Source organism: Anomaloglossus baeobatrachus, chromosome 3, assembly GCF_048569485.1.
Source record: "Anomaloglossus baeobatrachus isolate aAnoBae1 chromosome 3, aAnoBae1.hap1, whole genome shotgun sequence".
Classification (NCBI taxonomy): domain Eukaryota; kingdom Metazoa; phylum Chordata; class Amphibia; order Anura; family Aromobatidae; genus Anomaloglossus; species Anomaloglossus baeobatrachus.
The window spans coordinates 464,202,703-464,219,229 of NC_134355.1; the positions used below are offsets into that span (position 1 = coordinate 464,202,703).

At 47.1% G+C, this 16,527-nt stretch overlaps 1 protein-coding gene across 1 annotated transcript in view; it reads right to left on the minus strand.

The window, feature by feature from the left end:
* Positions 1-6,201: 6,201 nt before the first annotated feature.
* SENP5 (SUMO specific peptidase 5) overlaps positions 6,202-16,527 on the minus strand; it is a 40,368-nt gene continuing 30,042 nt past the window's right edge. The window contains exons 7-10 of the mRNA XM_075340554.1: positions 15,076-15,213; positions 13,870-13,953; positions 8,936-8,986; positions 6,202-6,885 (exon numbers count right to left, since the gene is read on the minus strand). Of these exons, the coding sequence (XP_075196669.1) occupies positions 6,775-6,885; positions 8,936-8,986; positions 13,870-13,953; positions 15,076-15,213 (384 nt within the window). The 3' untranslated portion in view covers positions 6,202-6,774. The remainder of the gene's footprint in view (positions 6,886-8,935; positions 8,987-13,869; positions 13,954-15,075; positions 15,214-16,527) is intronic.

Consider the following 16,527-nt stretch of genomic DNA (forward strand, 5'->3'; position numbering starts at 1 on the left):
CGCAGAAGAGCATCTGCTCGGTGGGGAGGTGGGGACGTTCTGAAGAATCGAGTCGGAGGACGAGAACAGAACTCTGTCCTGTGCACGTGGGCACACTGTCCCTCACCCACCGGTCTGTGACCTGTGGCAGCTAAATGTCGCCAAAGGCGAGCGAGTCTGCCATCAACCGCGGATGCGGAGAGATGAGAGAGCTGAGAGTCATGAGGAGACCGCCTTGGTAGCGGTTCCTCCGGCTGCCTTCCTTGGGCGTGATTGAGCCCGGCCGGAAGCTGAGCCCCTCTGAGGCTTTTCAGCCCTTTTGGACGAGGACAATTGGGACCTGCCCGAGCCTGGGAAGGACCGAAACCTCGACTGTCCTTCCAGGACAGCATTAATAGGGTAAGTCGCAATGCAGACATTGCGAGGTTACGGACGCCCCTGCGGCACAGATGTACATGTGCTCAAGACCAGCTGCGCAAGAACAGCTGAAAAGCTTAGGGTGCCCATACGGCTGTGAATGCCGGAGCAACCGACACGCCGATAGCCTCATAGACAGATTTCAACCAGAGTCCATCTGTCTGTCAATGGCATCTGTAAGTGAAGTCCCATCTCCACTGCAACTATGGCTCTAGCCGCAAGCCTGGAGATTGGAGAATCCACCTTTGGACCCTGGGTCCAGCGCTTGACCACGTCAGGGGGAAAGGGATAACGTGTATCCTTAATACGTTTGGAGAAAACGCTTATCTGGGAAGCGTGGTGTTCCTGGACTGCTTCTCTGAAGCAGCGTGGCGAGAACAATACTCAATATACGTTTGAGCTACTGAAATGGGACTTCTCCTGCTGTGAAGCTGACTCCTCCGCTGGGGGAGCTGAGGGAGAAAAGATCCAACATTCCATTGATGGACGCTATAGGATCATTCCTTATGGCGTCACCATCCGGTGTATCCGGAGTGAGAGCGGTGTCAGGATCAAAGTCCTGATGAGCTACGTCTGCCTCATCATACAGAGAGTCGTCCTGGGACCCCCCCCGGAGCACCGATTTTATTCCAAATGAGGGTGGCCAGGGAGCAATGCTCCAGATTGCCCATGGCCTGTCCGGACTGCAAATCTCTATCCCATCGCAACTCCGTCCCTGTCCTTGGACAGGGTTGAGAGGTGGTTCTTTTGGCCACGTCAAGTAGAGACCCCGGCTGACCAAGTGCTACAGGGGAGCATTGCACACAATGGGGATCAGTGCCGTGGAACAGTATCACATGCAGTAAAAACAGCATCGAAAGCCTGTGTTGCTTATATGCTGCTGCCGACTTATAGAGCCAAGAATGGCGACCGTACAGTGCAATGTATAGCATACAAGCATAAAGTACAAATGAACACTGCAGCACATGCAGTACAAGCAGCATAGAAAGCCTGTGCCTTGGCACCCTTGCTTTTTTGCTGCTGTTGTGTAGCCATCTAGGGGAATATGGCCCAGAATAGCGACCATACAGTGCAATGTATAGCATACAAGCATAAGTACAAATGAACACTGCAACCCCTGCAAAACAAGCAGCATAGAAAAAAACCTGTGCCTCAACACCCTTGCTTTTCTGCTGCTGTAGTCTAGCCATTCTATGGCGAATATAGCCAAGACTAGCGACCGTACAGTGCAGTGTATAGCATACAAGCATAAATACACATGAACACCTCAGTACGTGCAATACAAGCAGCATAGAAAGCCTGTGCTTTAGCACCCATGCTTTCCTGCTGCTGATGTGTCGCCATCTAAGAGGGCATATAGCCAAAAATAGCGACCTATGCAGTGTAAGCATAAAATACAAATGGACAAACTGCGGTATTTAGTGTCAGCACTTCAGGTGCCGCTTACCGCCCGCCTATAAGCGGGTGTGTGGTCGCCCTAGTCCTGTGCCTGGTTGCCCAGAGTCCGTTCTCTCAGCTCGGACTGCAGGAATGGCTGCCGGCGTCCTTCTCCAGCTCGTGTGAGTAGGGGCGGGCCGTAGGCGTGCCCCTAGTCAGAGCGGGAAACCGGCGTCCCACAGTGTCCAGTGAGAGGGCTGGAGCATGTAAATAAGGCTCCAGCCCTCGGCGCTGCTGATTGTACAGCGTCTCTCCCCTACCCTGATTGACAGGGTGGGGGCGGGAACGAAGCGGAGCTAGGCCGCAAAAGCCGGGGACTGGATTTATAAGCGCCGCCGCCGTAAAAGCGCGGTCGGCGCTAAGTCCCCGGCGCACTACAAGTCCCAGCCGCGCCGCCGCTCCCGGAGCGTCCGGCGCGGTAGTTCCCAATAAATAAAGTCACTCAGCTAGGCTGCAGTGACTGTAACCCTTTACTGTCCCCGGCGCACTAGCACACCCAGCAAGTCTGGAGTGTGCTGTGCCTGTGTGTACGGGGACACAGAGTACCTGAATGGTGCAGGGCCATGTCCCTGAACGGCACTCCCGCTCCACATCCAGCAGGTTCAATGGGTCTGTGGATGGAGCCCGGCCTCAGGGCTTTGGGGCCGGTAAGATCCCACTTCCTCAGAGCCCCTCAGGGGGATGGGGAAGGAAAACAGCATGTGGGCTCCAGCCGCCGTACCAGCAATAGGTACCTCAACCTTACAAACCACCAGTGGGGTGAGAAGGGAGCATGCTGGGGGCCCCATATGGGCCCTCTTTTCTTCCATCCGATATAGTCAGCAGCTACTGCTGACTAAACAGTGGAGCTATGCGTGGATGTCTGACCTCCTTCGCACAAAGCCGAAAACTGGTGAGCCAGTGATCCCACTGGGGGTGTATAGCCAGAAGGGGAGGGGCCTTACACTTTTTAGTGTAATGCTTTGTGTGGCCTCCGGAGGCAGTAGCTATACACCCAATCGTCTGGGTCTCCCAATGGAGCGACGAAGAAAGTAGAGAAAATAACTTTCTAAGGATTTGTGAACCACAAAATTGTTGAAAAATATCAACAATCTCAAGGTTACAAGTCTATTGCCAAAGATTTTGATGTTTGTCTATGGTGCGCAACAAAGTCATGAAGCTTACAACCCATGGTACTGTAGCTAATCTCCCTGGACAGCAATGAAAAATTGATGAAAGGTTACAATGCAGGATAGTGTGGATGGTGGATAAGCAGCTCCAATCAAGGTCCAAAGAAATTCAAGCTGTCCTGCAGCTTCAGGGTGCATCAGTATCAGCGCAAATTGTCGACATTTGAATAAAATGCTATTGAAGTAGACCCAGGAGGATCCCACTGCTGACATACATAAAAAAAAAGACTGCAGTTTGCCAAAATGTACACGAGATAGCCAAAATCATGAGAAAGTGTCTTGTGGACAGATAAGCTCAAGATAGTAGAATTATGTGCTTTACCAAAAAGCTCTGTTTACAGAAAACAGAATGAGGCCTACAAAGACAAGAACACAGTACCTACAGTCCAATATGGTAGGGATGTAAAGAGGTTTTGCTGCCTCTGGCACAAGATTTCCAAAGGATTTTGGGTTGCAAAAGTAATCAGTGTCAGAAAGTTGAGTTTGTATCCTACACTGTGTGCAGAATTCTCTGTAATGAGGAGGGGTGTCAGGTAATGACATCAACACCCTATAGGTGTGCTTAATTATTAGGCAACTTCCTTTCCTTTGGCAAAATGGGTCAGAAAAGAGATTTGACGGGCTCTGAAAAGTCCAAAAGTGTGAGATGTCTTGCAGAGGGATGCAGCAGTCTTGAAATTGGCAAACATTTGAAGCGCGATCACCGAACAATCAAGCGTTTCATGGCAAATAGCAAACATGGTCGCAAGAAGCGTATTGGGCAATAAAGGCGCAAAATAACTGCCCATGAATTGAGGAAAATCAAGCGTGAAGCTGCCAAGATGCCATTTGCCACCAGTTTGGCCATATTTTAGAGCTACAACGTTACTGGAGTTTCAAAAAGCACAAGGTGTGCCATACTCAGGGCCAAGGTAAGGAAGGCTGAAAAATGACCACCTTTGTAAGGGAACCTGTCACCACTTTTTTGGCGTATAAACTGCGGCCAGCACCACCGGGCTCTTATATACAGCATGTTAGAATGCTGTATATAAGAGCCCAGGCGCTGTGAGAACATAAAAACCACTTTATAATACTTACCTAACAGTCGTCCGGTGGGCCATATGGGTGTCTCTTTTCTCCGGTGCCGGCGCCTTCTCTTTCGGCTATCTTCTTCCTCTTTCTGAAGCCTGTGTGCATGACACGTCTACGTCATACACACCGATCCTGCGCAGGCGCACTACAATACTTTGATTTGCCCTGCCCAGGGCATATCAAAGTGCGCCTGCTCAGGACCTGAAGTGGAGAGTGTGGATGACGTCAGACGCGTCAAGGACGAAGATGGCCAAAAGAGGCGGCACCGGCACTACAGGAAGGAGTTGGTATCGTTCAAGAAAAACATGATTTTCATGCAGGACAATGCTCCATCATTTACATCCAACTACTCCACAGCGTGGCTGGCCAGTAAAAGTCTAAAAGATGAAAAAATATGTATAACAAAATGTGTACTTGCAATTATTTTCTAGGAGAAATACTTCATTTTCTGGAACAAATTCAAGGGTTCCAACATTTTTGGCGGGAAAGGTGTTTACATCTTTATTTTATAACCTTCTTTCTGCCAGCATCTTTGGATTTGTAAACCCACTGCTTTCTGCCAGCATTTTAAAATTAGTAGGCACTCCTTCCTGTCAACAATTTCATGCTAGTTTGTTCTAAAAAAAATTGGTGCCTTCTATCATTCCCATAGGTCTATCACATCCATATGACCCACACACTGCTTCGATATATGCACTTGTCATCTAATGCTGTATTTCTTTGATCAATTTCTGTATGACCTTCATGCCATGCCTATTAATCAAAAGATGCTAGTAGGTAGTGAGGGGGTGCACAGGGCTCTGGTCCGTTGGCCAAGGACTACCTATATATTTACTGGACCAGTATTCTGTGAATATTTCTGCTCAATTCTAACAAACCGGTTTTTGGAGTCTGAAAATTTAGTATATTCATTGTGTCATTTGGTGAATTTTTTACCTCAGTATTTGTAAGACAACACCCAGGTGTGGATGCACGTATTTCTATTATACTTTTCTTCTGATTGTTCCACTCCTGGTTTTGGCTTACAAATGCTGAGGTAAGAAACTCACAAAATACTCAACGGCATGTGGCCTTACAGTTCATTTAGGATTGACTCCCCCTTTTATTTGAAAGGACTGAATTAAATTTGTTTTAGTCATGTAGGCCACACATTATATATATTATATATTTATACACACACACACACACACGGTAAAATCCTTTAGTAACCGTGGCCAGATCTGTGCCTTGCCACAATTCTGTCTCTGAGCTCATTGGGCAGTTCCTTTGACCTCATGATTCTCATTTGGTCTGACATGTACTGTTAGCTGAGCGGTCTCATATAGACAATTGTGTGACTTTCCAAATCAAGTCCTATCAGTTTAATTAAACACAGCTGGACTCCAATGAAGGAGTAGAACCATCTCAAGGAGGACCACAAGGAAATGGACAGCATGTGACTTGAATATGAGTGCCTGAGCAAAGGAAAGGCATGCAATACCAAAAGAACAAAAAAATAAAAAGCCTCACTGAGTTTCTTTCTTGTCAACCAGGTGCACATTAGGTGAGACTCAAGCAAATTAACCCAGACTGTGGGTATTAATGAAAAATTAGCGAAAGACGAAATTCAGCAATTTGTTCTCAAAACTCAGACCCCCACGGCTCAAAACCTTTTACTTTTGTATTTTCAGATTATTTTTTTTGTTATATAAGCAGTACTATGCTTAAATCACCACTCCAGCATTTTTTTCTTTAGAGGGGTTCATCTTTTTTCGTCGTTGCTCTAGTTCTGCAGCACCACAAGTTATGTCACAAGCTCTCAATACAAGTCTATGAGAGCCAGAACGAGGCCCACATAGACTTGTGCCCTCCGGTGTTCTCCATGAAACACTGGAGCAGCCGGTAGGACACAAACTGCCGGAGCCGGACGGGAGTAGCGGTGATAACAGATAAACACGCCAGAGGCCAATAATAACACTAGTGTAGGGGACTTTAAAGCACCACTCCAGTAGTGAAATAAAAAAAACGCTGGAGTGGTGCTTTAGAAGCATAAGTGAAATTTTTAGCACCTGATTCACCCCAAACAATGTTCTTAGTCTATTAATGCAGACACAGAAAGACCGAGGCACATGAAATAAAATAGTATCATTGTTGAAGCATAAACATAGCGCAACTGACCATATCCACAATCATCCCTAATTTGTGGAGCTTCCCATTATACATGGGCTGTAAAGAAAAGTGAAAATGCAATAAATAAAATACGTCTGAGCAAAATATATGTAATGAGTCATTTTTTCCATTGGAAAAACATTTAAAAGTAAATACAGTTTTAATAACCACAGGAAAAATGTACCTGTTATTCAATATATTTAAACAAAATTAAAACTTTCTTTGTCACTTCTATCTACAAGTCAAAGGTGCATCAAATATACAGTCCTTGTTGTACTGCTGCATGCTTCTGCATATTCGCATGCTGACATAATAAATAATAAATACCAGAATCAAATGAAGCCACAATAGATTTCATGGCAGCCTTCTTCTAATTCATAGTCCATGTCCAAATCAGATGAAATTAAACAAAATAAAAAGGAGCATTTGAGGTAACAATGGAGGGCCAGCCACCCTTCAAACGTTCATGTCTAAAAGTTGTGGAAGTATTAAATAATTCAAGTAGAGCTTGAATGTCTTCAAATGGGCCACAAAAGGTGCAGCTGTCTTTTTATTAATCCAAGAGTCTACGTTCACAGAGTTCTTTGTATATCTTCTTACGGATACTAGGCATGTCATCTTGGGAGAACTGGAAAGGCTGTTCTTGAGCGAGGCACTTGCAGTACTAAGAAGACATTAAAGACTTCAGTTATTTCTAAAGTATAATCTATGGAGACAAATGGTCAGCAGCATGCAAGAAGGCCTGGCTGCACGATTACGGTCAGGTACATTACTCCCTGAAACGCTCCGGTGTGTCACAGAAAATATAGTTATATGGAAGAGAGCTGTCAATCATCTGAGTGGTGCTGAGAGAAGCCGGCCAGGAGAGGTGCCGGACTAGTGTCACCTTTGGCTATGGTCCCACTGCGGATGTTTTAAAGGGAACCTATCACCGGATGTTTATAATACTTACCGAACGGTTGGTGCGGAGAAGACTGGTGGGATGGGTGTCTCCGTTTTCCAGGTCCCGTGCCTCCTCTTTCGGGCATCTTTGTCCTCATTCTGCAGCTAGTGTGAATGACGCATTCTACATCATCTACACTAGCTGACAGCACTGCTCTGTACAGTAGAAATACGGATTTCTTATAAACGCCGGCAAGCAGCCGGCGTTCACAGGAAGTTTGTCATGACAGGCACAGGGATCATCAGCTAACCCCTGGCTGTCATGACAACTCATTGGCGCCCTAGGGTAACATCATGGGGCTGCTGATGGAAGCGGGGAATGATGCGTCCCTCTGCCAGATTGTGTTAAATCTCGCTGTCAGAGATTAACATTGGGAGTTAACTAGTTTAAAAAGGAGTGTGTGGATCTCCGATAGACCTGCAGCAGTTAGAGGCACATGTTGGCTTGTGAGATCAGCTGACAGGTGCAGGGAAAGATGCGGGCTCAGCGTGTAAGCCTGCATCAGGGAGCTGACATGAAACATACCTATCGGTAAGAGGTTAAAGGGAATCTGTCATCAGGTTTTTGCTATATCGACTGACAGCAACACAATGTAGAGAAAGAGACCCTGATCCCAGCGATGTATCACTTAGTTTACTGGATGCAGTTGTAACACAATCAGAATTTTTAGGCTACATGCGCACGCTGCTGCTTTTTCTGCACACAAACTGCAACCAAAATTGCATGTTGTCAGACAGCCTGGAAATGTAAAAAACCTGCTTGTAATGTAGGTGCATTTTTGGTGCAGTTTTTGTGACAAAACTGCACCAAAAACACACCAAAATGACAGCATGCGTTTTTTGATGCGTTTTTGTGTGACAAAAGTTGACGAAAACGCTAGAACGAACATGCTGCTTTTTTTTGTCACAAACCTTTGTCAAAGAAAACATTGACAAAAACTGCAATGTGTGCACAGCAAATCTGACTTCTCATACACTTTGCTGGGAAGTCAAAGGTCAAAGTTCTGACAACAAAACTGCACCAAAAAACGCGACAAAGAACGCAGCGTGCACATGTAGCCTTAGTTCTGTAGTGATAATCTCATACTGATAAAACACTCATTGTATTAAAACAAAAGCTCACAGCCTAATAAATGACGCATCACTAAAACAAGTGTCTCAGTGTGTACCTCATGCTGCCCTGAAATTATATAATGAAAACCTGCTGACAGCTTTCCTTTAAAAAAGGAACTCTGTCAGCACAGAATGACTATGCAAACCAAGCACAGGTGCTTATGCATCATGGCAGGGCCAAACATTTAAGTGCAGCTTCTCACCTGCTTGTTTTCCCTCTATCTCCACCCTCTGCTTTGATTGACGAGCTTCATAAAGCCAAAGAAGGGTATGGATGGAAAGAAAACAAGCAAGGAGCACTTATAAGATTGGACACACCATAAAGCACTAAACGCCTGTATTTGGTTTGAACAGTCAGTCATTCTGTCCTGATAATAGTCCCCTTATATTTGTCAGTGGGATGGCTATTAATTTGTCTAAATCTGAACTGGTAGAGAGCGTCTGTACTAAAAGGTCTGGAAGATGTATAATTCGAAATGGTGCAAGTAATTATTGTAATGCGCAAAACATTAATTGAAAAACTGACAGTTCAGGTGGTGTGCCACATTGCTAAATGTGGTATGTATTCTGTATGTGACAAACTGAAGAATCTATGGCATTTTTTCTAACAGACTGATACACGAGTCTCAAGTTGTTCTGGCAAAAGGCTATATATTTACCTGAAGCAAAAATACGCCGCAGTCAAAGTCATTCTTCTGTTGTGGAATGCACTGGAAGAGAAAAAAATCTAAACTGAAGAATCCAACATTTTACTAAACGAAATACACAAATCAGGAAAGAGCATAAAGGTAACTCAGAATTTGGGCTGAATGTGACCAGATACTGTGCCCGCTCCACACTGCTCCTGTCCTCATAGGATGCCATAATAGCTTTTTTGCATTTCTTCCCATTCTCACTTTAGTAGAAGTGACATAAATGTAAACCTCCTAGAAGATGGAGTAACTTCTAAATGATGTTAATAACTTGTGTTGGATTAAACGCGGATTACAGGGGTAGAATTCAGATTCTGTGGTGAAATCCATGATTTGACGATAACCCACATGCCTGTATTTGGGGTTTCGGCAACACCACTCACATCCAACAGAAAACTTTCAGTTTCTCTAGAGAAACAAAACAGAGGAAGTAGCATGGCACTTATTTTACTTAGAAACGCAGAGGATTAGCCACACTGAATAATAATGGGCACAATCCTAATCATCATATGGTTCTGCTGCACACACAGCACAAACCTGTAGCAGAAATCCAAAAGTCAGTCATGGATCTTTTCTGCAGATATAGCAGTATATCATAATTTTAGCCGATGTCTGAACAGAGCCCTAAGCATAAAAAGTTGGAAAATACAGATGCTACTTTTCTAAAACAGAGAAAAGAAGGGAATTTTGTTTACTTACCGTAAATTCCTTTTCTTCTAGCTCCTATTGGGAGACCCAGACAATTGGGTGTATAGCTACTGCCTCCGGAGGCCACACAAAGTATTACACTTTAAAAAGTGTAACCCCTCCCCTCTGCTATACACCCTCCCGTGCATCACGGGCCCATCAGTTTTGGTGCCAAAGCAGGAAGGAGGAAACTTATAAATTGGTCTAAGGTAAATTCAATCCGAAGGATGTTCGGAGAACTGAAACCATGAACCAAAAGAACAATTCAACATGAACAACATGTGTACACAAAAGAACAACAGCCCGAAGGGAACAGGGGCGGCTGCTGGGTCTCCCAATAGGAGCTAGAAGAAGAGGAATTTACGGTAAGTAAACAAAATTCCCTTCTTTGTCGCTCCATTGGGAGACCCAGACAATTGGGACGTCCAAAAGCAGTCCCTGGGTGGGTAAAAGAATACCTCGATAAAAAGAGCCGAAACAACGGCCCCCTCTTACAGGTGGGCAACCGCCGCCTGAAGGACTCGCCTACCTAGGCTGGCATCTGCCGAAGCATAGGCATGCACCTGATAGTGTTTCGTGAAAGTGTGCAGACTCGACCAGGTAGCCGCCTGACACACCTGCTGAGCCGTAGCCTGGTGCCGCAATGCCCAGGACGCACCCACGGCTCCGGTAGAATGGGCTTTCAGCCCTGAAGGAATCGGAAGCCCAGAAGAACGGCAGGCTTCAAAAATCGGTTCCTTGATCCACCGAGCCAAGGTTGACTTGGAAGCCTGCGACCCCTTACGCTGGCCAGCGACAAGGACAAAGAGCGCATCAGAGCGGCGCATTGGCGCCGTGCGAGACACGTAGATCTGGAGTGCTCTCACTAGATCTAACAAATGCAAATCCTTTTCATATTGGTGAATTGGATGAGAGCAAAATGAAGGTAAGGAGATATCCTGATTGAGATGAAAAGTGGACACCACCTTAGGGAGAAAGTCCGGGACCGGACGTAGAACCACCTTATCCTGGTGAAATACCAGGAAAAAGCCTTTACATGACAGCGCTGCAAGCTCTGACACTCTACGGAGTGAAGTAGCCGCCACTAGAAATGCCATCTTCTGCGAAAGACGCGTAGAACCATGTTGAAATCCCAGGGTTCCAGCGGACGCTTGTAAGGTGGGACTATGTGGCAAACTCTCTGCAGGAACGTGCGGACCTGCGGAAGCCTGGCTAGACGCTTTTGAAAAAACACGGAAAGCGCCGAGACTTGACCTTAGAGAGAGCCGAGAGACAACCCTTGTCCAATCCCGATTGAAGGAAGGAAAGAAAACTGGGTAAGGCAAACGGCCAGGGGGTAAACCCCCTCTCAGAGCACCAGGCTAAGAAGATCCTCCAAGTTCTGTGACAGATCTTGGCTGACGTTGGTTTCCTGGCCTGTCTCATAGTGGCCACACAGTCAGGTTGAGGGCCGCAGAATTCAGATGGAAAAATGGCCCTTGAGATAGCAAGTCTGGTCGGTCTGGGAGCGCCCACGGTTGCCCCACCGTGAGATGCCACAGATCGGGGTACCACGACCGCCTCGGCCAATCTGGAGCGACGAGAATGGCGCGGCGGCAGTCGGACCTCATCTTGCGCAACACTCTGGGCAGCATTGCCAGAGGAGGGAATACATAAGGCAGTTGAAACTGCGACCAATCCTGAACTAAGGCGTCCGCCGCCAGAGCTCTGTGGTCCTGAGACCGTGCCATGAATGCCGGGACCTTGTTGTTGTGCCGAGACGCCATGAGATCGACGTCCAGCGTTCCCCAGCGGCAACAGATCTCTTGAAACACGTCCGGGTGGAGAGACCATTCCCCCGCGTCCATGCCCTGGCGACTAAGGAAGTCTGCTTCCCAGTTTTCTACGCCCGGAATGTGAACCGCGGATATGGTGGAGGCTGTGGCCTCTGCCCACAGCAGAATCCGCCGGACTTCTTGGAAGGCTTGACGACTGCGAGTGCCGCCCTGGTGGTTGATGTACGCAACCGCCGTGGCGTTGTCCGACTGTATGCGGATCTGCCTGCCCTCGAGCCACCGATGGAACGCCTTGAGGGCTAGATACACTGCCCTTATCTCCAGAACATTGATCTGAAGGGAGGACTCTGTCAGAGTCCAGGTTCCCTGAGCCTTGTGGTGGAGAAAAACCGTTCCCCATCCTGACCGGCTCGCGTCCGTCGTGACCACAGCCCAGGATGGGGGCAGAAAGGATTTTCCTTTCGACAGAGAAGTGGGGAGAAGCCACCACTGTGTCAGCCTCCTTCAACACAAAGCATAAAACTGATGGGCCCGTGATGCACGGGAGGGTGTATAGGCAGAGGGGAGGGGTTACACTTTTTAAAGTGTAATACTTTGTGTGGCCTCCGGAGGCAGTAGCTATACACCCAATTGTCTGGGTCTCCCAATGGAGCGACAAAGAAATGTAGGGTTTTTTTTCCATCTTAGGCTACATGCGCACGCTGCTTCTTTTTCGTGTTCACAAACTGCAGCCAAAACTGCAGCCAAAACTGCACCTTGTCAGAGAGAGCCTGGAAATGTCACAAAAAATGTAGGTGCTTTTTTGGTGCATTTTTGCTGCTTTTTTGGTGCGTTTTTGGCTGCAGTTTTGTCAACAATTGTTTCATGTATTTTTCAGTTCAAACAAGCCCATAAAGCTTGTTGAATTGTAAAAAAAAAAAAATTAGAAATAAATAAATAATTAAAAAAAACGGCGTGCGGTCCCCCCCAATTTTAATGCCAGCCAGATAAAGCCATACGGCTGAAGGCTGGTATTCTCAGGATGGGGAGCCCCACGTTATGGGGAGCCCCCCAGCCTAACAATATCAGCCAGCAGCCGCCCAGAATTGCCGCATCCATTAGATGCGACAGTTCTGGGACTGTACCCGGCTCTTCCCGATTTACCCTGGTGCGTTGGCAAATCGGGGTAATAAGGAGTTATTGGCAGCCCATAGCTGCCAATAAGTCCTAGATTAATCATGTCAGGCGTCTATGAGACACCCTCCATGATTAATCTGTAAGTTACAGTAAATAAACACACACACCTGAAAAATCCTTTATTAGAAATAAAAAACACAAACACATTCCCTCATTACCAATTTATTAACCCCGACAAACCCTCCATGTCCGGCGTAATCCAGCATGCTCCAGCGTCGCTTCCAGCAGTGCTGCATGGAGGTGACCGGAGAAGCAGCAGACACCGCCGCTCCGGTCACCTCCATGCAGCTAATGAAGGCAGCCGCGCGATCAGCTGAGCTGTCACCGAGGTTACCCGCGGCCACCGCTGGATCCAGCGGTGGCCGCGAGTAACCTCTGACAGCTCAGTTGATCGCGCTACAGCGTGGAGCCGGCGGCAGGAGCGTGGAGCCGGCGGCAGGAGCGTGGAGCCGGCGGCAGGAGCGTGGAGCCCGGGACTTGCGGCGGCGGTGAGAGGGGTCCATCATCTCCCCTGTGCGGGGACCGCGGTACTTCGGGGAACACGGGGAGGACGGGACTATCAGCGGCGGCAGCAGCGAGAGGGGGATTGACGTTGGCAGCTGAAAACATTGATTTTTCCCTCTCGCTGCCGCCGCTGCTGATAGTCCCCGTCCTCCACATCATCTCCCCTGTGCGTGTACGCTGGGGACAGTGGTACTTCGGGGAACACGTGGAGGACGGGACTATCAGCAGCGGCAGCAGCGAGAGGGAAAAATCAATGTTTTCAGCTGCCAATGTCCATCCCCCTCTCGCTGCCGCTGCTGATAGTCCCCGTCCTCCACATCATCTCCCCTGGGGACAGTGGTACTTCGGGGAACACATGGAGGACGAGACGGGACCACTTGCCTGACCTCACTTCCTGACAAATCACCTGCGTTTTTGCTAGCAAAAACGCAGGTAAAAGGCAGGTAAAATGCACCACTTTTGATTAGCATGCATTTTTCCTGCGTTTTTGATGCCCTCATTGATTTCAATGGGTGACAAATGTTGACAAAAACGCAGGAAGAATGAACATGCTGCATTTTTTTTGTCACAAACTTTTGACAAAAAAAACGCTGACAAATAAACTGCAGTGTGCGCATGACAAATCTGACTTCTCATAGACTTTGCTGGGAAGTCAGATGTCAGAAAGTTCAGCTGACAAAACTGCAGCCAAAAAAGCAGCAAAAAAGCAGGAAAAAAAGCAGCGTGCGCATGTAGCCTTACAATGCCTGAACGGATTACCTTTTTTACAGTAGTCTGCCAACACTGAAGAAATTCAGGATGATTCTTTTCCTTGGCTTCTGTCATAAGGTACTTGAGGATGTTCTGCATAAAATTAAAATAAATAATAAAAGAGGAAGTAAATCAACATGAGCCACCTTAAAGGAAATAGTTTTCCTTCCTTGTAAACGACACAAAATATGTAAAATAGTCTTAACATATTGCAAAAGAAGTACACAAGAAAGGCAGAGGTGGTCAGAGACCCCAAAGAGCCACTGTGCCCTGCTCAAGAGCCTTTATGGTCAGGAGACCATAAGATGTTGCGAAAGGAAAGCGCTAGCTCCTTCTCACAAGGTTCATCCAAGTTAATTTTTACCAGTGACTAGTTGCAATTCAGCAGTGTGCAAGTGTGATCACTCCTCTATGCCACAGAAAAGTAACCTGGGACGTTATAGTACTGTAACTTAGTCTAACCAGATGCAAGCCCAAAAATATAAGAAAATGTGACTAATGATTATTAATAGTCACATACATAACGACGCCTGCCTCGAAATGATTATCACTTTCCGTAACCTCAGTCCATACGCCTGGTCAACAGTCTATCTCTGGATAGGATTTGCACAAATTTCCTTACCTTCTGGGATCCCAGGTTGGCATTCTGATTAGCCAGGTAGATGAGATTTTACCGATGCACCATACTCCGCACAGGTGAAGTCGTGCAAGGACGAATCAATAGCCGCGCCGGGTAACCTGGAAGCCTGGGAAATAGGTGCAGCTCCATGGCCAGAGAGCACAACCCAGAACACTAATCTGCTCATCTCTATTCCTAACCAATTTATTTAGCATGAGAAGAATTAAATACGGGAATGTATTTTCTACAATAAAAGATTGCCTTATCACAATGTTATTCGGTTATGCTCCCCATTTTGTGCAGTTCTTTTCTCTTCGTTGTTCTCATCTATTTTACACTGCACAGGTGAGCATCCAGTTTATACAACAAATATTATATTGATATTCCGGCAGTGCACCCCTTGTGTACTTCTTGCTCCATGGCCAGAGAGCACAACTTGGAACACTAATCTGCTCGTCTCTATTCCTGACCACTATTTAACATGAGAAGAATCAAACACGAAAATGTGCGAGCACCAAGCATCTGGGCTAGGTGGCTTCCTGGAAACACAAGTCCTTGGGACTATCATTTTGAAAATGAAGATGGCTGCCACTTACCTCTGTACAAAATTTTAAATGTAAGCCTTGGGAGTCATAAAAAGAAATAGTCTTATTTGGGATGTTCACACCAACAAGGGCCCAGTGGACTTGTAAGTGTATTGGAATCAACAGCAAGTTCTTCTTGAAAAGGTCCACCTAGAGAAAACCACATGAACACACTAAGTAAAGCAAGTCTGGTATTCTGAAGAAAATAAATGCGAGTCCCTCATAGGCAGCTCTTATCTGAATCTCCACAAAATAGAAAACCGCACAGGAGGACACTATCACTAAACACTAATAAAATGATAACCTCCCAGTCATTTTTCACTGGAGTGATAGAAGTGACTGCCTCCACTTTCCCTATGCTGCAACTGACTTTCTGCATTGGCTGTTGCTGACGCTGCTTCAGGATCCTCTGGTCCTGTTTGATCTGCCATGTCAGACATGGAGGAGGGCATGAGCATTCGTTATTGCTCCCCACGCCACTTTATCTATTGCTGAAGTGGAAGCGGTGGGCAGCGCCATCTTGCAGCCTACTGCGCATGCGCAGAGGCAGCTTCCGGTTTCTGCTGACGTCACATCCACCGCAGGCACCCGGATCGTGTTCAACTGCATGGACAGCCAACAGGTGTCGAGCAGGAACAGGCAGGAAACGTTGTCTGGCGTGTTCTACTGCAGGGACAGCACATGCGCGCTGAGCAGGAACACAGACATGGAGGAAGACAGGGAAATTCCTGCACGGACAGCCGACAGGCGCAGAGCAGGAATGCAGCCTGGATCTTAGTCTTGAGCACTCGCTGCAGAGACAGTCACCGGACGCCGAGCAGGTATGCCAGACACACAGGGTAGAATCTGCCCGTGTGCCATCAAAAAAAAAAAAATACCCTTGGAGACGCTTTAGGGCTGAGGCCAATGATGTGGAAGCAGCCAGGCTTCCAGCTGGCGGACTCAACCCCGACACAGCCGTCCTTCACCGTGGCAGCGCCACAGCTCTTCTGGGTCTCCCATCCTGGGACAGGAAACCGAACTGATGCAGTAGACAGGTGCCACTCTTATTTCAGTGGGTTTCCTGTCCTAAGATGGGTGGATCTCTCTCTGGTGGCGCTGTCGTAGGGAAGGGAAAAAAGTAATTAAATACATTCCAGACGCAAGTCTGCTGTTCATTATTATTGACAGCACTCTGAATTATCCTAACTCACCATACCAGATAGACAGAACTATAGAAAGAGTTGAACGGCACTAGAGAGCTTTGTATACAGGGCGGTACTGTCAACCTGACGGCATGGTCTTGTATTCAGACAGACAATTTCTTCAGTTATACACACACTTATCCAGGACAGGAGCATGGTGTTACAATAAGGACGGTGCGCAGACCTGTATAACTGGCGGACTCGGTGCTGCTAGAGCTCACCATCTGTGGGCACCAGTACCTATACAGTGTTCTGTACCCAAAACTGGTTATGTTGTACT